Genomic DNA, 22,287 nt, shown 5'->3' with positions numbered 1-22,287 from the left:
AAAGGAGAGGTTGTATTCCTCACCTGGAATACAACTAGCAGCTGAGTTCTAACCTTGGAAGTATGTGTATCCTTAGTAATACATGCACAGCTTCTGCCATCTTCACTGAGAACCACAGCCATATGGAATGCCTAGCAGAATGTGCCCTGACTATAAATGGAAGGAACTAATATATCAGTATAAATCATGTAAAATGTCAAATTGAGGTAACGTAAGTGGTTTTTACAAGGACAAGATGCTGGCTTTATATATATTTAATGAAAAAATAAGCAACAACTTGATTTTTCCCACGCATGCATATTTCACCCAGTCTGACTTTCCAGAACAATGCCTCTTCTGCATTGCAGCCTTAGGCAGCCTGAGAGGACCAACACCTGATCTTAATTAATGATGCCATATACTTTCCATACATCTGAAAAAATAAGAACTTGACTTTAAAAGGTCAAAATGTCTTGCATTTTTGGGCCAAAGAGAAGATTTCATATAATTGTTTAGCAATACCACCTGACTATTCTAGGACAGGAACTTCAGAGCATCTTTTTTAAGATGTTTTTCACAGAGCAGAAGGAAAATTTTAAGTTGCCAATATTTATAAACAATTGTTAAAGCTGTGAGATTTTTAATACTTTTTCTTTTTTCAGTATAAATGGAGTTTCTGATTGTTGGCTTTTCTAGCCAGACCACAATGCAATACGAAGAAAAAGCAAGATAACCTTTGATTAAGCTATCAGGATATGTGGCAATGTATATAAGCAAAATGTGAAAGAATCTTTGCCTGTGTTCTCTACAATCAGTGGGGAGACCTAGGTGTCATGTATTCAGGAAAAGGGACGAGGCAGGCAATGTATTTTAAATTATTGTCATGTGCTTTCTTATCTCTAAGCTTGACTCTTTTCTTTTCTGTCTTTCCCTTACTCATATGGATGTTGGGATTCTCCTGTATGCATAAAATCACAGTTTTATGAATGTCAAAAATACACTAAGATCATGGATATTCCAAAATATACCCTAAATTCATGGATGAACTTATATGAGTTCTGAATATTTTCTATTAGATTGTTTTTCATTATCTTGTTATGAAAAATTCCTTAAAAGTTACCAAATGAAAAAACTCATGTACTTACAACAGGACTTAATATCAAAATCCATAAAGAAAGGTAAAAAATAAAAAAAAGCCTTCTCTTGTAGCACAAATGAGATTATTTTAATTCACTTACAGCAAGGCTATATTGATTTTTTGCCTGGATCTAACTCCTGTATCTGTCCTTGTACATTTACCATTTCCCCAGTTCCAAGACTACCAACTTGCATGTAATCATGTTCTCCCTTAAAGGGACACTGTCAAGTATTTTCATACTGTTTTTTTCTCCCTGTATTTCCACTTACTTTTGCTACTGAATGTGTTTAAGCAGAAATACATGTTTTTCCTACCTGTTTCGCTTCTACTTTCTCCCTTCATGGAGCAACAAGCAACTATGAGTCTGTGCTACCAAAAAATACGTGTTTGGGATCAGTGTCATCACAGCTGTCAGGACAGTTCTGGGAACAAGATTTGTTAGGTAACTTGTGCTCCCTCTCCTGGCTGGCTTTGCAGTAGCAGAACAAAAGTACTGTATATAGTCATGCAAAAAATGTAATTTGTTATATCTTGTTAAGAAAAAAGCCTGACAAGCAGTAATGGATTTAGAAAGAGGAAAAAAAATCTGGAAGTTGGAAGGCATTTTCCCCAACAGTTTTTAAAGAAAGAAATAGTTTATCCTTTAACTACTTGAGAGTATCCCTTTAATTTTTTCATTTTATATAATCCCAAAATGATGAGGCTCTCATACCGAACAGACCTACTAGATTATTCAATTCATCCTACAGCCACAGCACGATTGCTGTCCATAATATATTTCCCAGTGATTGGTTCATCTACTTTAAAGCATCTGTAAGCTTCTTTCCCCTAAGAAACTACTTTACAGCTCTGCAAGATCTGTTTATAGTATTATACAGCAAAACATCATGTCACTGTATCACTCCAGTACCAAAGCATGTCACAGTAATATGAGGGGGTGACAAAATGTAGCCCATGAAATAAATACATTGGAGTCACGCAGACGTGGATAACCTAGAGCAAGCAGCTTGCCATGTGATATATATGACAGCTAAATGAGAGGCATCTCTGTACTGCACCCAGAAAGGAGCACCTTGCCCTTCTGCTCTCTTCTCATGGGTTTTAATAAATGGTATTTGTTATCTGTGTATTGTAAGAACTCCTGAAACTCAGCTGTTGGTCTATTTTCCAGAAGAAAAAGAAATATTTGAAAAGAGAAAGATTACAGAATTAAGAACAAATCAACATCAATATCCAAAGCACAGCACCTTCTGCAAGACATACTATTATTGAAAAAGGTCATCATCTACCTGTTTAATTATCCATGAGACTGTGGTAACTTGTCTGGTAGGAATTAGGGAGTAAAGTATACTGTTGACCTTGCAAATCTGCTTCCCGAAGGTCATGAATATTTCTGAGCTCTTGTCCACATTTACAATCATATTCTGCTGAAAGCATAACTATGACACTGCTCACCACACCACTACACTGCATTCTCAACAACAGTGCACAACTCAGCACACAAAAGTCTTTAGTCAGTAAAAAAATTCTTGGATGTTTAAAGCATAAGCACTCAGGACTGCAAAACTCCCAATTAATTGTCTTTCCAACTCCAAATGTGATCAGTTTCATAGGCACTTAAGCTTTTTAAATTCTGCAGACTCCTCTCTGCATGCCCATACCTGTCTTTGTCTTGATAAGGAAGAGCAGTTAAATATTCATCATATATACCCAAGCCCAGTCAAGATTTAGAGCAGAAGCATTTGCCTAAAACTCTTTCAGAGTATAACCTGGAAGTCAAAAGAGTGAATATCAGAGTGTGTATCAGAGATTGATACACACCGACTGCTTAAAAAATATCTGAAAATTTAACTAGGGGTTACCTTTCCAATACCTGCATGTGATAAGGTGAAGTGCTTAATATATAAAAACCCAGATTATTTTATTATTTTACACAAAAGTTCTGCAAATAAAATGAATCTTGGTCCTGTAGAGGAACAAAATTTGACATATGTGGCACTGAAATGTAAAACTCAAATTTTTGTCAAAAATAAGGAAAAAAAGTTATGTACCTACAAAACAGCTCTATCTCATTTTTGCAAAAATAATGACCTTTTATTCTCAGCACAAAACCATGAAAACTCTTTTTTTCTCCAGGGTAAATTGTCCTAAACTTTCACTCTGAAATGCTACCACACATTTATTAACAGAAATGAAGAGACCTTTCTGTATATAAAATTCACAACCAATCACAAAAAGACTAGAAAATCTTAAGGGAAAACAGATGTATTGCAAATTAGGCTAAATTAGGCTCATGGTACACCCAATTGACTGGTTTTATGGTTTTTAAAGAAACCAAAGAACCTGAGTTTTCCTTTTAGCAATCCACTATATTTTATTCTTACTCTCCTCCCTTGTAACACATTGGGATAACTACCAAATAATATTCATATTCACTGGAGCAGAACAACTAAAGTAGGACTGGAACTTTGAGACTGACTTAACTATTCTCAGTTCAAGTCTTCTGCCAAAAATAAAACATGTCAGCCAAGTTATTACTAGAAGTTTACATTCTTATTTTCCTGGATAAACAAAATTATTCAATTCTCAGAACTGCAAACATTTAAATGATTCCCCTAGTGAAAGTCAATATTTACATATCCTAAAATACTGGAGCATGTTAGCTTCCTGCATGCAATTTTCTCACCCTGAGATTTAGATAGCATACAAGAATACACCACCAAGTTTTTTAATACTGCTTGTAAAAGAGTCTCATACTGCTATTTAGCAAGATTGCTTTAAATTATGTTGGGGTTTTATTTTGGCTGAAAAACTTGCATTCACTAGCTGTTTTTTTCCTGACTGTGTGTCACCATTACTTCCATTTGGCTGTGAAATATCTCAATAGATAAGCGCTGTTTAAAGTGTCTGAAGTTAGCACTTACCTGCTGGATGCCATATGTCCAGCCTTGCCTTATACGGTCCCTTGCCCACACATTGTGAGCATTCTCTGCCAGTTTATCCACCATAGCTTCTTGAGAGGGGGTCAGTTTGATAAAACTCAGATCCATGGGTGCTGGCTTGTATCCACTCAACAACTGATAGCTGTTGAATGAAAACAGAACTTGCAGTTATTTTTTTTTTTCTTGCTGAAAAGTAAGAGAAACCACTAAAGAAAGAAATAACATCTATGCAACATATCTATGTAAGTATCATATCTGCCTTTGAACATAAAGAATAATAATTTAAATTTGATTATTGATTTGTTTTTGATTTGATTCTGTTTCAAGCTAATTGCATCATGATAGGATGAAGTAATTGGTAATGAAAGCTATGCAAAATGGTCTAAACTAAAATTGTTCTTAAATTATTTTAGTAATGCCACATATTCAAAGTAGTAGATTAAGATGCTGTTTATCTAAATGCTTATATCAACAATATTATTTCTACCTCTGAGCAGATGACAATACTTATTAAATTCTATCTACTTCCTACTGAAACAAGAAAATAGATTCTTCCTGTTGCATAAAGGGATGCTAAGAGACAGAGCAGGTCAAATGGCTTACTCAAGACCAGTTTTGAAATCCACCTAAAAATGTTTTCATAATAATTCATACCTTAACTCTCCTTCAAATCACAGGAGCAAATGCCTAAATTTAAGCATGACTTCAGAAGAGAAAGACAGCTTCCTCACTTTTTAACACTCCTAGGAATGCTACTTTTATAAAGTTATTCCCTTCCCATTAGTTATAGGAATCTCCTACTTTAATCTCCTACTTTACTTATGAGCAAACTTCCAATAGAGGACATAAAGCATTAAAGGTCTTTTCCAGCTTAAGTGATTCTATTTCTCCTTCAGCATACAAAGCTATTTTGGTTGAAACAAAAGGAGTCTGTGGAAAACAAACAACAGCATTCTCTCATTGAAATTCTACACCCTGGGGTGTATAACGAATGGCTAGCTTAAATAATTGCTCAATTATTTTCTACACAATTTTGTAATTTTCTTTATTTGTACTGACAGAGAAGAACCCATAAAATTAAACAGTATTTATCCCCATTTATAGCCTAAAGTAATCAAATACTTTACCAATCTTAATTAATTCTTTTCTGTAACAACCATCTTAAAACACAGTTAAACAAATTATTTGTTGAAAATAATAATTTAAAACGACCAGGTATTTAAGAGGGATTAGATCTATAAATAGGAGGTTGAATCTTCCTTCAAAATTACCACAATAAAAAGAAAAAGTTTAAGCTAGAAAAAAAACAATTCAAGAACATCATTCCAAAATCAGTCCTCTACATAGTTCACAATCTGCAGGTTTCTATTACAGCAAGCCCCCACAGGAGTTCACTGCCCTCACAGTTTACCTCTCATCAGGTTTCTGTGAAGTCACTTTAGTGAGATGAGTAAAACAAGACAGTAACAGAAACAGTGAAACATATGGAATTAGCACACTTGTCAGGTTGGCAATTACTGCGCTCTTTCCAGTCACACTCCCCTGCACAACCTTTTAGGAATGCAGCCACAATGTGTTCCTTTCCTTTTTGCTAGTTTTTTCAATCCATTATATGTGAGGTATCAAAATTCTAACTTTGTATGTATGGTATGACTTCAGGTTCCTACAGTTATGATGGTTAATGAAATTAAAAAGTCTCAACATTATTTGACTTCTTATATTAGAAAGTATAATTTCTTCAGACTTGAGATTTGGCTACAGTTTTTCTAAAGCAGGAAATTTAATTCACTTGAACAATCTTGCAAATGCACATATACTTCTGCCCAGGAAATTCAGAACGAAAATACAGAAGGCCCTAGATATCTTTTCTTCTTTGAGAAATATACAGTTATTTTGGGATACCGAAATAGAAGAACAGTTTGGGGGGGAACTTAAAATAATACCCTGCTTTTATTCACATTCATTCTGGCAAAGCCACCACATCAGGGATTCTGAAACTGCAATATCAATGGTATGTAAATCTGTGCAGTAGGGTAGATACCAAAGACTTGATGGTCCAGGTTCTTACAGCTACCTTGTAGCAAAGTATTACCTAGAAGCCTGCAGGGATCTTGCCAGAATGAGGCACAGGCTTTTGGCTCACAAAAGGAAGAAAGAAGATGTGCTTTAGTTAAACGTGCTGGAGGTTGTTACACTGGCCTCAGGGACTGCACGTAACACAAAGGTATGGGTCAGTGAAGGATTGCAGTGAATAATGGAGATATGCAATACCAGAGGAACAGCAGTTTCTGCACACAACACATTCCTGCGAAGAGCAATGAGCTGCTACTGGGGGCAGGAACTCAGCAAGCAGCACTTACCATTGCTCTGAGTCATAGCCAAGGAAACTAAGTCACTGTCTTAAATTCAGGAATAACAGATCATGCAGAATTTCTCTTCTAGTAAAACTGTGGCATTTACCTTTCTGACTTCTTACATATTATATAATCTTCCTTAATCCCCTGGGCTCAAGTGTATGTTGGGCAATAAGGCTGTCAGGCATAGGAAACTAAAGTTCCATTATCTCAGCTGTGTCCAAGATCCCAAGTTCTTTATTCCCAAACTCTCTGGGCATATACTGGTGCTAAGAAGCCAGGGCAACTTGGCTGGGCCATAGGAGCTGGTTTCAGAGCTGTGGTAGTGGAGGGCACTACACCATACCAGGCTAAGCCCCGTCCTACTAATGCTGATGCCAACATTCAAGACCACTTGGAAAAAAGTCAGGTGATTGTACCAGTTCTCTATACGTCAAGTCATGGCCATTTGAGAACTTTCAAAAGGGTCACCTTTAAATATCTGCAGCACTGTAAAATACATTGGCAAATTTACCGTAAAATTCTTTACAAAGCCTCTGTGATACACAAAATACATAAAGGAAATAAATAACTGTGAACGTCAGACACTACAACATAGCAAAAAAAACCCTAAAATTTGTCTACACATTAGGTGACAAACACCTGGAAGAAAAATTGTAAATTATGGTATGTGAAAATTGCTGAAAATTCCTGAGAATTCATGCATGCAGGCCCAAGAACTAATAAAATTAGAAGTGTAAACATTGAATTGTTAAAATAAAATACACTTAATTCACACTGCCTAACAAGAAGACACACTGAACTTACTTCTTTGGAAGTTTCATTTTTTTCACTTTTTCTTCAGCACGTTCATCAGCAATTCCAACATGGCAGCCTAATGCAAGCAGGGTTCTAGGACACAGAAATCAGATAATAATTACTGATAATTTGATATTTAGAGTTCCTACTGTTTATAGGCACACTATAGTGCCTACAAATGGCACTATAAAACAAATGAGACCTATGGAAATTATTATAGTATAATATGGAAAGATCAAGATCAGCCTTTTTGTATATGTAATAAGCTTTCTGATAGTGTTAAGAAAATGCCACAAGATGTTCCAAAAATATGAGTAAGGTACTTCAAAGTGTAGTATCATATAGTATATTTAATCTATCAGCTATCAGTTTGAAGATTGCCCTTTGAATATTATTTCTGCTTTATATTCATAGTGCTTACATACTCACTCATACTGCTTCATACCCACATCTTTACGTTTTATTACTTATATCACAGCCATAAAAATATAAAAAGGCATAAATATCACTTATCCTTATAATATGTCTTCATTCTAAAGAAGCCATTATTTAGAGATTTCAGTCGGATCTGGGTTTTTTAGGACAACACACTTCTGAAGACAGAATTTACAGCAGAATGCATGATAAGCATTAGGCCAAAAGTGGCAACTTATTCAATCTAGACAGTGTGTCTTGTACCTACCATGATGCTTATACTACAGAGCCACTGAACCAGCCCACTGTGGCCTAAATCTGCAAAATTCAGGTCATTTCAGAAAACAAACACTATTTATATAAACTTAAAACAGAGCCAACAGTACTAATTTGGTTTCTGATTACTTCAGACTTCTTGCTTTCCTTATAGCCACAGTGCTTATGAGCATAAATTTTAAAATCTCATTTGTCTCCAGGATTTGTTCAGTAAATTATTAATTATTTGTTCCTGTATCTATAGTCAATGTTGGCTTATAGTCTTTTTAAGTCTAGGTGCATTGATAAAATATTGACATTGAAATTAATAGAAATCCTAGACAAAAGTCAGAGTCTTAACTTTGGAGTCAGATGAGAATTTTCTCAAAACCTGAGGGTGATAACTATATTTTTGAAAGAAACTGATTACAGAAGAAATCACAGGTGTAAATACCTTGGACTCCATTCCAAATTTTCCTGAAGTGGAAGAAAGGTGTCAAACAAGGTTTTTATTTGTTCTTGCCACTAGCTGAAATGATATTTTCTTGTTGAAGTATGCTTCAACTATATTTACTGCTCTTGAACTGACTTGGGGGGGAAAGAGCATAAATACTCTTCTAACATTATTTCTTTTGGCAGATGAATTGTCTGTTTCAAGGAGATTCTTGCAGCATATTTTTAGTGCTAGCTACATGAAGTAAGTCCTACTCCTATGGACTGTGAACCCTGATTTAAAACTAGACAGTAAAGCCAGAAATGAGGAAATATCCAGTGGCCCCTTCCTGCAAAACACACTATCTGCTAAGAATACACCATGCAGCTAGATTTCACCTGGCATAAAGAGTACATGATTCCTATAAAGCTATCACCAGCATAAGTAGGAGAACATATCTAATAGTGAAATGCACTACAGAGGAGCTAACCTCTGGAACCCCTAATTTTCCTGTAATGTAAGCCAGGAATTATCTCTACCCAAACAAAACAAATTCAAATAAGAGTGCCACAGGAGGATAAAATGACAGACTGTACTGGCAGAATCTGAAAAACCATTAAAGCTCTTCAAACCTAAGCAAGAAAATGAAAAGTGGCTGAATGTAGATCTCATCATCACAATGGTGGATGTAATTATCACACAAGACCGAGTAAACACACAGAAATGGGAAAGTCAGTCACAAAAAAATAAGCAAGAACAAGCAGAAAAATATACAAGACCAAACTATAAAACATATATATAAGCACGTGCAGAAACAGTATGAGCAAGCATATTTTAATTCTATGACATTTTCAGAGGCAACTAATTCTTGCATCTTGACATTTCCTACAGTATATAATTTTTATAGCTCATAAAAGTATTCAATCTTACTTAAAATAAACAAAGATCCCAGTATATGGAAAATAAATGTTGTATCAGATAATATGACTTAGATCTTCCTTGGTTTCTAACTCTCTCATCTGGCAGCAAAACTGCCAACAAACCACAAAGGAAAACAAAATTACAGTCAGCATTATTCTCTATGTTTTGCAACTATTTCAAGTATACAATTTGATGCAAATCGTAACAAAAATTATTAGAAGTTTTAAAATAACATTTCCTTTCCTTTCCCCCCCCCCATCAAGATTGACAGCTAGTAGATTAGACACATCTAGTAAAGAAATAGTCAAGACAGGTCTTCAAATCATCATCTATGGATCACCTAGAACTGATTAGTTCACTGATTTTTCAACATTTTCAAGCATGTAGAAACAAACTGAGTAAGAGGGTCCTAAATCCCTGCACAACAGATGTCTACGTGATAAATACAACTCAATACTACAAAATTAGAACTTCATTTATCAGATAAAAAGGACTAATCCAAGGAGGTAAGGAAGACTTAGTTCACTAAGCATACACATTTTAAAACCCACTGAAGGACTGAGTGCTTTATATTTTGGATATTATCCATTAAATGGAAAGACTTTTTCTCGAGTAAGCAATAAAATTAATTAAAAAAGAGTAATCCATAACTTGTATGCTTATAAAACAAAAACTTGGCGATTTTTTACAGGATTAGATTAGAAAAGCATTGGATACTGAACCAATAATCATCTACAGACTCATTAAATTTGTTCAAGACTTAGTGGAACATCAGCAGTGTGCATTTAATTATGAGGGCATGATTTTTCTGCTGTTTGAGCCGTATTACATAGAGTATTCTAGGAAAATATCTAACCATAGTGGAAGCTAATGACATCATCTTTTGTAGTTTCATTAAAAAGGAATAATCTATTCTGAATCCTTAGCACATTGCTCTGCTGATGAGAAATGCTCAAAAACTTTCCTTTTAATTCTAATATCTACCAGTATTTGAATTTGAACTTATTTTCTTGCTTCCAGTTCAATTTCTCTCTGAATGCTTTACCTCTAAATAATGGCAAGCTATCCCTCCAGAAACTGTTTAGCACTTAGGGTCATAAATACAACCCTAAGTACTCAGTTTTACACTGAGTAATTTATTTACTGTGGGAATGGTAGATCAGTAAATAGTGCAGAGAAGCTGGCCTAAAAATAAATTTGCAAGAAGTTCTAGAAGAGGTGTTCTACATAGCTTTCCACTATGAGGATATATAGGCCTTTTCTTAGGACAGTATATTGCACTATCAGTTTACATGGCAAGGATATTAATATAGGCCAATCTTCACAGAAAAGTAAAATCACATGCGGACATTCATCCTTTGTAATCTCTCTGAATAGTAAAAAGCAACTATATTCTAACAGGAAAAAAAAAAAGAAAGAATAGATTAGAAGTATGGCTGACTGGAGAACCACATCTACCGTCAAGCATTTATCAGTTTGATCAGTATTTCTACACATTGGCTACATGCAATCCTACATATGGGAGAAATCACTTACACTAATAGATTTTTCAATTAATTCACAGCAAAGTAAGAACTCACAACTCCTTGACTGAAAAAGCTGAGGTGAGGAATTGTACCCTTGTAAACCACAAAACTAGATTACTTCAACAAACCCTTTAACGTCCCATTGAAATTTGCTAGCATTCCAACTGGAGAGCTTCCATGACATTCACACATCTAACCACTCATCCACAAAAGGAGGGAATGCCTGCTGCTGTTTGTTCTGTGGCAACATGCACACTGACACAGAAATAGCAGCAAGGGGTCCTGAAGCAAAGTTCCTAATTTAAATATCTGCTGAGTGTCAAAGTGTGTTTTATCAATAAAGAAAATTGAAAGAATTAAACTAAATTGAATAAAATCAAAGAAGCAAAGATTTTTTTTTCAAACCTTGGATCTATTTCATCCTAGATGAAAACTCTCTGAATTTTCATTTCACAATCAGCATTACAACAATAATTCTAAAAAGACTATCAAAGTCATTTTCAGTGCCAAATACATAAATCATTAATGTATCTCACTCCCTCATTTGCATATTATTACCCTCTCCTACACATCAAATTTTAATGCACGTATCAATTTATAATTCTGGAAACTCTAACTATAAATTTCAAAAGTTCTAGAAACTTACTTCAGTGTTTCAAGAGACATTTGCAAGTTATAATTTCTTTCCTGCTCCGGCAATTTGGAGAACTCCACTAAGCATGGGTGTTGTCTTTTGTTGTCGTCTCTAACCTGAGAAAAAAGAAAAAAAATAACATGCCTTAACATGCCACAAAAACTAAAAGAAATTTAAAACCAGTCAATCCACAAGGTACTTAAAGCTGATCCTGTTAGAAGTACTCAAACTGGATGACACCTCGAAACAGAAAGTATTCTGTATTCTCAGAGCATAGTGTTCAACAAGGCACGATTTGCATTTGAAAATAAACTTCAGATTTGCATATCTCAAGTGGAATAAATGCAAATTGGTGCACGCTATTATACAGATGTTCACAGGAAATACGCAAAGTTCAAGAACAGTGCAATCTATATTGTTTTAACATACAGCCATAAAATACCATCTCATCTTCAACCCCATGTTTCAAAAATTCTACATCCAGTTTGTATAAATATGTTGATACAGATAGTACTGAAATCCTTACCCAATGAAAATAACAATGTAAAAGAAATCTTCCCTATATCTTACTTCTGAAAATGTTTGTTTCTAAGTTATTTCTAGTACATAGAAGCAGAATATGACTGTTAGGAAGACACATATGAGTGTAACATGAATTTACCTTTAGTGTAGTGATAGGAGAGCCATACAGACTGTAATTTACAAAATCCTACATTTTATAAACATGCAAGTATGATCAGAAACATTTTTGACCTCCTCTATTTTACAAAGGTTTAATCTAACACTAGGCATAACCTAGACAGGCAGCCTCGGAGGCTGTGATAACCAAGCACTCTATAGCTCATCTACTTAGCATCACAGCTAGAGTTTAGCCAAAAACATCTGCAAAGGCTTGATAAAACACATTAGTTTGAAAACATTAACTAAAAGACCCCAATGCAATTGTTAACATCTGCCCAGTAACATCATAGTGTCAATCTTATAAGGACCACAAGTTCACCATTTATACTGACCTTTAATGGTTCAAAGTGGAAGTTATTAAAAAATAACATTATTGATTTTTGATCAATCAGATAATTCTGCTGGAAAACTGAATGCTAACAGTTGAAGTTAAAAAGCCTAATTGTTATAATTTTTCAAAATTTATATTTACACTATTACTTAATCTAGTTTATTCAATGTCATGAAAAAAATCACATTTCTCTATAACATTGCTGAGTAATGTAGTTTTTGCATTTTGATCCAAGCACATAATTTTCAAATCGAACAGCAGTCATTTATTTATGTTTTGGACTGAAAAATCTTTACAGTCTCCAGGGGGTATTTATCTTGATTTGATAGGATTAATGTTCTTTGGACAGACAACACAGGCAATTCAACTGCCAAACACTTAAAAAATTTAATAGACGGTAAAATGAGAAATGTCTTTTACTAGCAGTGAAAATGTTTATTTACGGATCCCTAAGATCTTTGGTAATCTGTATATTAAAAAATTGAGTATAGTCTCTGAGTTTAGATCTGTGTACAGCTAATTTAAGTCTTGGATGTCAGGTATTTTCCTCGGAAATCCAAATTATTTTATTTCTCCTAGTGACACTATTTCTGTCCTACAACTACAATGTATGATAATTCTATCATATAGCTAACATATTTTGTGGGTGACCTTGTAGTTTCCTGGGGTATTTTTTATGAGAACAAAATAAAAATCTACTGCCTTGAAAACAAATTACATTAGTGGCAGAACTCATCCATCAATTCATAATTTTTGTGGCTGGTTTTAAATGTGCAGTGACATTGAACAGAAACAAAAATATGCAGATGCATCTGATTATTTCAATAGCACACATATTCAGAGTTAAATTATTTTTCTACATTAACTTGGTATTTTACTTTGTTACATGCATAGAATGCAGTAGTAATAGGACATGCAATAGTGGGTATCAGTTTGGTGATACAGCATACAGATCTGATGATGCAGACATGTAGGAGAAATATAAAAGGCTACAGCAGAAATTTTTCATAATCTGGAGGATCATTTTAAAAGACTGTCTATTAGCCTTTAAACTTTCAGACGGTGAAAAAACACCACTAGCTACTACATACAATGCATCTTGCTCTGAAGTAAAAAGACAAAAATCTAATATTAGAGGACTTGTGTGCATCTGACCAAGCTAATTTCTGTGCCATGCCTTCCCCCGCTACTTAGTAACTGCAGTGCATGAATTCAGATAACTAGAATTGGCAACAGTGGCCTAAATGCAGCCCATACAAAACTGGGAGGAGCTGTTGACACCTTGGAGGGTAGGGAGGCCCTGCAGAGAGACCTGGACAAATTACAGGCCTGGGAAATCACCAACCCCATGAAATTCAACAAGGGAAAGTGCCAGATTCTACACTTGGGGTGGGGCAACCCTGGATGTATGGACAGACCAGGGAATGAGACACTGGAAAGCAGTGCCAGGGAAAGGGACCTAGGAGTTGTGGCTGACAGCAAGCTGCAGATGAATCAGCTGGAGATGAATCAGTGCCCTGGCAGGCAGGAGGCCCCCTGACCTGGGGGGCATCAGGCACAGCATCACCAGCCAGGCAAGGGAGGGGACTGTCCCCTCTGCTCTGCACTGAGGTGGTCTCACCTCGAGTGCCAGAGTCAGCTGTGGGTGCCACAACACACAGACAGTCATGACACTGTTAGAGAGGGTCCAAAAGAGGGCAATGAAGATATTGAAGGGCCTTGAGGGGAAGGCGTTTGAGGAGCAGCTGAGGTCACTTGGTCTGTTCAGCCTGGAGGAGACTGAGGGGAGATTTTATTGTAGTAACAGCTTCCTCAGGAGGGGAAGCAGGGAGGCAGACACTGATCTCTTCTCTGTAGTGTCATTGACAGAACCCATAGGAATGGCCTGAGCCTAAACCTCAGCAGAGGTTTAGGTGGGATATTAGGAAAAGGTTCTTCACCCAGAGGGTGGGCACTGGGACAGGCTCCTCAGGGAAGTGGTCACAGTGCCAAGCCTGAGAGACCTAAAGAAGTGTTTGGACAACACTCTTGGACACAGGGTGGGACTCTGGGTAATGGTGCTGTGCAGGGTCAGGAGCTGGACTTGATTGTTGTGGATCCCTTCCAACTCTGGGTATTCTATGAAACTGAAAAAATCATTTGTGAGGAACCAGTATGACTAAGGAATCAACCTCCAGAAAATTATCAGCATATGCTCTATCAGGATCCCAAAGAGAGTGCATCCTACCACAGTGCATTAAAGCAAGGTAATTTAAAATATTCAACACCTATTTTCATTTTGAACATAACTAACTTTATCACTTGGTACTTATCATATATGGTTTAAATAGCGTTCAACTGTACAATTAGACTCTCAATATGTAATGGTACACTAAGAGTCCCTGCAGATTGCTGCACAGCTGGTATGATTACACCACAATTAAAATGTTTTGACACAACAATTTAACTGAGGTTTTGCATTTGGTTTGGTGGGGAAATTAACTACAATAAAATCTAGAGATCTTCTCTGGTAATCATATATTTTTAAGTATACTGCTGTATGCTAAACCAAATAAATACCTATGCCCAGTTATCTTAAATGTGTAACGTTAACTCCTCAAAAGCCCAAAAGTTTTTTAGTAACAAAAATAGAATACCTACATGTTTTTACACTTATATTTAGTACATACAGCATGTTTCTATATATTCTTCACAGCAATATTTCTTCATAAAGCAGCATTTGGGAAACAAATAGTGAGCATAATAACATGATCAGTTTTTACTGATGAAATGTTGAAAGAAATTTTTTTTCATACTCCATGAAAAGTAGGAAAGAGATAAGAAAATAGCTACATACAGACATGAAACTGAAGAAATAGAGAAAAGGAAAGCAAAAATCAGATTTTATTGAATTTTCTATAGGCAATACTTATTTGGAACTTTGAAAGAGTAATGTCAGCACATGTAAAGAGAACCAAGAATAACTGTTTTCATTGGCCTATTCCATCAGTCAGTCGAACATCTTGCTCCAAGAACAAACAGGAGGTGAAAAATTCACTATGTGCTTTCTGTGCTGACAGTTAGACTGAAAATTTCAGCACCAAATTGCCACAGACATCTTTTATGAAAAATCCTTTCCTTAGGATTTTTCCTCCTGAGAAGCTGAGAGGCCTCAGGAACAAAAGCAAACAATGGTTATCTGCTAATGTGGAATGCAACAGGTGGATCTTTGATTGGCCCAAGTTGTTTGTTTCTAATTAATGGCCAATCACAGCCCAGCAGGCTCGGACAGAGAGTCCAAGCCCCAAACCTTTGTTATCATTCTTTGCTATTCTATTCTTAGCTAGCCTTCTGAGAAAATCCTTTCTTTTATTCTTTTAGTATAGTTTTAATGTAATATATATCATAAAATAATAAATCAAGCCTTCTGAAACATGGAGTCAAATCCTCATCTTTTCCCTCAACCTGAGACCCCTGCGAACACAGCCACACCAAATTCCTTTAATACCAGAATGTTTGTTCAGAAATGCCCAAGTGCCATTGGTTTGCACATGCTTTTGGTAGGATAGTGTTTAAAACCTTACTAATTTTGGGGGCATTGATGAAAAATGCAGTTCCATTAATACATTGAAACCAATGTACTAAATAATACAATGCAATTAACAGAAAATCAAGTTGGAAGGTACATACTGGTCCATACTGCCAACCAAGTTCAATCTTATTCATAACCCAAAGTTCATGGATGTTCTCTGCTAATTTTTCTCTAATCCTTTCCAGGTGAGGAGGCAAAACAATCTAAATAGAGAAGAGATAAGAGAGGAAGAGCTATTACAAATAAGTTGCTTGACATGCCATCCCAACTTTCATAACAGACAAACTTCATACAAACCGGATCTCAATAAATCTCAAGGAAAAAACAAGTTTGGGACAAGGTGGAAATTCAACTAAATGAAGTAACATAGGCATGTAATATGTGTGTGTTTAAAAAGGAAAATGCCATCTTTCCATTGCCATACCTGGCTAGTATCTACAGGAACAGGAGTGAAAGCTGCTTGTGAGAGAGAGACAGTGGGACCCAACAGGTCTCTTGTGTAGCTACGATCTTGTTTGTACTCTCGGCTGTTCTCCACTTTCAGCTTCTCTTTTGGTAGTACAGCTTCAAAGCATGGAGCATATCCAGGTGGAGGAAGGAACTTGAACTCTCCATGGCGCCCTCCAAGCAAGAAACGAACCCTGTAAACATCAGAATTACTTTAGATAACCAAGACACTTCTGGTGGAAAGCCTAATCAGTCTCTAAGCCTAAACAATATTAAATGTTATTTTCAAAAGGGAAAAAAATAAGGGGGGGGGGGGAATGTCAATGTTGCAGCTTTTTTTCATTGTTTACAGTTCAATTTTCTCTAACTGCTGCTGGTTTATGATGTAGGAGATTGAAAAAACACAGAAAAACAGAAAAAGTAAATGATTCTTTTTTCTAGTTAATTTTACTTCACTAAAGACATTTTAAATGACAAGACCAATAATCTTTGAGAGACAGAATAATCAGTTTACTCAGCACACCTTTAAAGTAAGCAGCAGTCTTTTGAGTCTCCAAAGGCAGAGATTAAAACCCAGAGTAATCAATCAAGGACTTCAGAACTCTCTCCATTGAGGAGGTCTCCATTCAAACTCTTTTGAGAAATGAACCTAAAACCCTGTGGTTCTTTCTTTTCTCTCACAAAACACTAAATCTTTAGGACACAATACAAAATCTCCTAAATTTCCTTCCCTAAAACTTTTGTCATATTAATAGAGACTCAGGGGAAAACACTCTTTTATTAATGAAAAATGGTAAATATGTCATGGCCCTTTATTACTGAAAAATTCAATCAATTAGGTAATAATGGTGTAGCAATGACATAATACCAATATGACATAGCCATGGCATAATACTGAAAAATCTTCCTAGAACATTGCCATCCAGGAAGGAATCAAAAAACACCCAAAAGACTAGCCTTAAACCAAAATAATTTTGTGTCTTTTCTGTTTACTAAGTATCTTAGTGGATTTTTGTTAATGCTATACCAGTACACACTCAAAAACCTTATGCAGCACACAAATAATATCTGTCAGTAATATCTCTGATAACAGAAATAAAGCATGCAGGTTTATAGTTTTGCATTTTGTAGCATGCAGATCTATGATTTTACTACATTTTCTCTCCTGTACTATCAAAAGCAAAGTCTAAGGAGTGTATTCTGCATCTGGAGCAAAGGATGGGTGTGTGCTCTGTGTGACAGCTTTTAGCTTCTGTGGTATCCTTTGAATGATCCCTCAGAGAACATTGCTCCACCTCCAACAGAAATCAGCTTTCAGCCTTCACCTTTGCCAGTCCTTATAACGTTGGTCTTCCCACTGGAACATCACAAAACCTTTTTTAATATTATAGTTTCAAATTTCTCAGTACATGGAAGCAGATGTTTGGCACCTCAAGTGTGACTTGAAATTTTATAAAAAACCAATACAGCAACCAGAATACAGATTGAATTCATTTTAAGTCATGCTGCAGAAGAGGAAGTGTATGACCACTATTTCTTAAGGTAAGTGCAGATAATGCCTCTTTTAATAATAGTTACTACCTCATAACAGGTGAATTAGGGAAAATATATCTTTAATATCAAAGGCTGATGCAAAATGCTGCCCTGGAGTGAATGCGTAGCAATGTGTCAGCAAAGAAATTATTAAGATGTTTCTAATATATGTCTGCAAACCACCAGAATACACTGGTGTGCTAAAAAGCAACAGATGCACTGTGTCTTCAGGACTTCTTTGTAGCTCTCACTATTCAAGAACTGGAACTTGGCCAAAAAAAAAAAAAAAAAAAAAAACATGTTAGAAAGAGAAATGAGAGCAGACAGCCTGGGAAATATTCAGTATATTCACCTATACAGGAAAAAAAAAAAAAAAAAGAAAAATAAAAAAAAAACAGACTTAAAAAAAACAAACAAACAAAACCCAAAAACCACAAACAACTCCATGGGATGCTAACTTTATTCCTGCAGAGAAGCTGACAACTGGGAAGAAGAGGCCGTCTATGTTGAAGTTTTCAAACATTCCTTGAACGGGCTGACCATTTATTCGGAAAGAGATGCTGGGGGCACTCAGGTCCAAACAGCAGCTAATGACATCATCAGTTCTTAATAGATGTTGGTTGGGAGAATTTACTGATCGCGCTACACAACCTATGGAAGTAACAGAGACACATTTAGTGAAACTTATATAAACCACACTGGTTTTCACAGAAGGCTAAAAAAGAGAAAAACATCACTCTAGAGCATAAACATACTAATACACAAATATCTAACCTAAGACATCCAAGACATGGTTTTAAGCTGGCAATATTGTGAATAGCAGCATACAGTGATATCAACACAGCTCTCATAATTCTGTCTTCACACCTTTATTCAAGCCACATCTCCAAACACTCAGTTAATCCTTGCAAACCAAAATAAATAATAAAATAAATAATAAAATAAATAAATAATAAGACTCAATTACATTTAATGTGAGAATAATTATTGATATCCATATAAACAGTCTAAATCAAGAAAACCACATTTTATTCCTCACATTGCAATCATTAGTACCTAATATGAAACCTAGTATACTTTTCTAGAGAATGCTTCATTATTTAGACAAAGAAAACTATCTCACTTTGCATTATTTATGGAAAATTAGGTACTCCCTGTTAATGGCCATATCACGGTACCCTTCGAAACTTGTATGAGAGTATATACTATTCAGTTTCATCATTAAACTGCAAACCAGCATTTTTCAGCAATATACAAAGACAGCTGCATTTTGAAGGCATATATATATGTATATTTTAATCAGTTTTTATGAATTCTAGAGGATTATTCTATCTTGCATCAAGTTTACACAAGCACACCTGCTTCCCAAGAGAAACAAGCCATAGAATTCAGAAATAGAAAATGTTTTTGTCTGAAATTTACTGTCATCTACAGTACAAAATTTTTGAAAAAACATGGAAGCTGTTTGAAAACATGTGTACATATGTTTTCCAAAAATAACTTATGCACTGTCTGCAAGAGATACTTCATGATGCGCACTAAGAACAGAGCACTAACTCTTTACCTAGAGCATCCAAATTGTGTAAACATGAAAGACTTAACTAGCACTATGTTTCCAGGAAGAATCTGCAGGCATGTGGTTTTATCAGAAGCAAAAATAATGAAATCTTAGTAATTTTTTAACAAGCTAATTTTCATGCACGTATCTCCCTTACCCCTAAAGAAAAAGAAAAAATACCAACACTTTCAAAACTCTATATATGAAAAATTACTTTGTGATACTGCCAGATGAAAATATCACAGCTGAGAGTTACTATAAAATAAATCACAGAAAGAAACAATCAATAGTAGGGATAACAAAATACAAAAAAAGCTACCAAGGAAGAGTGGATATTTCATTCACTTAAAGAATGCTACTTGAGACCAGATGCCTTTTAGACACTAAAATTTTGGCAAATATAGGTTATGAAAATCAATGCATGCTGACTGCTAACAGAAATATGTATTTGTCATTGATGAATATACAGTAGAGCAAATTATCTAAATGCCTTTTCTGGTCCTAGGCTTAAAGGATCTGTGAGTTTCACTTCTCCATAATAGGTTATTTCAGGACTGAAGAACCAAATGTAAATTGTTTGTGATTCTCATACAGGCTTGGTCCAGAACAGAAATTTGGGGGCAGAAATTATTGTTGCTATTCATTAATAGAGTAAATTTTTCATGGTAAGAAGGTTATTTTTAAAATGCCATTGCAGAGATTATCAAGAGCAGTCTGGACTGTGGAAGCAAAAAAAGGCCATGATTTTCAATACACAACAACTTAAAGTTCTTCCATGTTTGAGAGATATGTATGTGTTACACAATATCAGCAAAGAAAGAAGACACAAATCTTTTCAAACCTACCAGCCATATCCATAACAGATGAAAAAAATTGCAGATACATTTGTAGACTGACCTATTTTTTTTCGGCAGGACATGAGAATGACAAACAACCATTCATTTTTTGTGTTGTTACGTTTCTCACTGAAAAGTTTGCAGTGGGTAGAAATATAATTTTGATTTTCAGTAATCCTTTGCTTCATCCCTAAAAGTGACCTTAAGTACAAAAGCTATCTTGGCTAGCTCATTATTTTCAGGTTCTTCTGTAATAATACTTTTTCTGTCAAACTCAGTCACGACACTTGTAATGAGACCATTAATTATGCATCATTGTTCCAAAATAATTCTCACTACACACGCGAGGCTAAGTAGCAGCTTCTTGCCTAAGATGCCACTCCAGTTGATATGCTATTATTTATTAATAAAATACATTGCTATTTTGATTGCAAAGTTCTTTTGAAATGTAAAACTATATTATTTTCCAAGTATCAAGCTTCAATGCCTCAAAACTGCAAAAACTTTGGATGAGGCAGCTGACTCACTAAATTATCTCTCTTGTCTGCTAAGGTACTTTAGAAAACCTGTTCATAACTTTATAGTGGAAAGAACTGCCAATCCAAAGAGCCTTTCCCAGTTTCCAGGCTGTTCTCTAGTTTACCACTACCCAATAATCTCTCAAAAATTAAAAGATAAAAAATCTTCTCAGCAAGGTGAAATCATAGTAAAATCTCCTTTCAGAATGTTCAGGACTGTCCAACTGTAGGACTACCCATGCTAAATTATATCTGGGAATTTTTTCACAAAAGTCAAAACTTGGGAAAAAGATTAAGAAATAAGAGAACAAGCTACCATTATTCTGATTTTGCTAAGCTAACCTCATCTGAAGAGAGAATAAAGTATTTGTGCAATCAAGAGTAAATAAAAATGCTTTAGATACTGAGTTCGGCTTTCTCTAGTACTAGAATCTGCATGCAAAAATTATTATTAACAATTAGATCCAAAGTAAGCCAAGAACATTTTAAAGATAAGTACCTGAGCAAATACATCATATGCAAGCTAGGAATGTGATTCTGCAAGTTTTGCAGTAATCAGTCCTAATGCATGCAAATAAAACATCACTACATAAAAAATATCTTGTTTTAAATGTATGGTAAAAAACATATTTAAAAATCTTCTTCACCTCTAAAGTATCTCTGAACTTCTAAAAACTCATATAAAAATCTGGCTTGAATAAAAAAACAAACCAAAAATCTAAAATGAAGAGTCCTGAATCTCAGACTGTTCTTAGACTACCACAGAGGAATTACAAATCCAGATGACTGTTTGTTGTACTTCAATTTTTGCAGCTTTGAAGATTTAAATAAGATTTTCATAGTTACCATGAACACAGAGTCCCCTTATCCACACCCCCCCCCCCCTCCAAAATCCCAGCCTGTAAAATATTAGTCTACCTGCATTACTTCATACAAACCAATTTTTTTCAATGGACATTGTCAGTTTAAATCATATTCTGATATAGGGTACTGTTTCTGTATGTTTCAAGTGCCAGCTGAAATAAATTATTCACTTTGCTGCTGCTGAAACCAAATTCACTGGGATTGCAAATACAATTATAATGTCTAAAAAAAAGTCATCAACAACCACAAAATACCCAAGAGAATACCTGACCACAGATGTAGACCATCAAAGCCATAGGAATATAGGTCATCACCAACACCATTTCCTCCCCATTCCGCTCCTCCCCCTGGGTAGGGTGAGTAGCCTTCTGTGGAAGCCCAGCCCACTCGCAGGTGAGTTGATTCTGCAGTCACAAAGGGCTCTAGATGGTCCACCATAAGTTCATAGTACCATTTTCTGTACTGGGCCGAGCCTTCACTAATCCCCAAGAAGATGTTGGGTCGCATGCTTAAACAGAAAGAATAAAAGTAGTTATTAAAATCTTATCTCATGG

The 22,287-nt window shown here is 35.4% G+C and overlaps 1 protein-coding gene across 4 annotated transcripts in view; it reads right to left on the bottom strand.

The window, feature by feature from the left end:
* Positions 1-22,287, bottom strand: part of RYR2 (ryanodine receptor 2) — a 379,393-nt gene that overhangs the window by 149,699 nt on the left and 207,407 nt on the right. For all 4 annotated transcript variants that reach the window (XM_058020341.1, XM_058020342.1, XM_058020343.1 and 1 more), the window contains 7 exons: positions 22,000-22,241; positions 18,416-18,608; positions 16,402-16,618; positions 16,076-16,180; positions 11,407-11,510; positions 7,221-7,304; positions 4,042-4,201 (listed from right to left, as the gene is read on the bottom strand). In XM_058020341.1, the coding sequence (XP_057876324.1) occupies positions 4,042-4,201; positions 7,221-7,304; positions 11,407-11,510; positions 16,076-16,180; positions 16,402-16,618; positions 18,416-18,608; positions 22,000-22,241 (1,105 nt within the window). The remainder of the gene's footprint in view (positions 1-4,041; positions 4,202-7,220; positions 7,305-11,406; positions 11,511-16,075; positions 16,181-16,401; positions 16,619-18,415; positions 18,609-21,999; positions 22,242-22,287) is intronic.

The sequence above is a fragment of the Melospiza georgiana genome, chromosome 3 (genome assembly GCF_028018845.1).
Source record: "Melospiza georgiana isolate bMelGeo1 chromosome 3, bMelGeo1.pri, whole genome shotgun sequence".
Classification (NCBI taxonomy): domain Eukaryota; kingdom Metazoa; phylum Chordata; class Aves; order Passeriformes; family Passerellidae; genus Melospiza; species Melospiza georgiana.
Note: the sequence above shows the minus strand (reverse complement) of the source record. Positions and strands in the feature narration are given on the sequence as shown.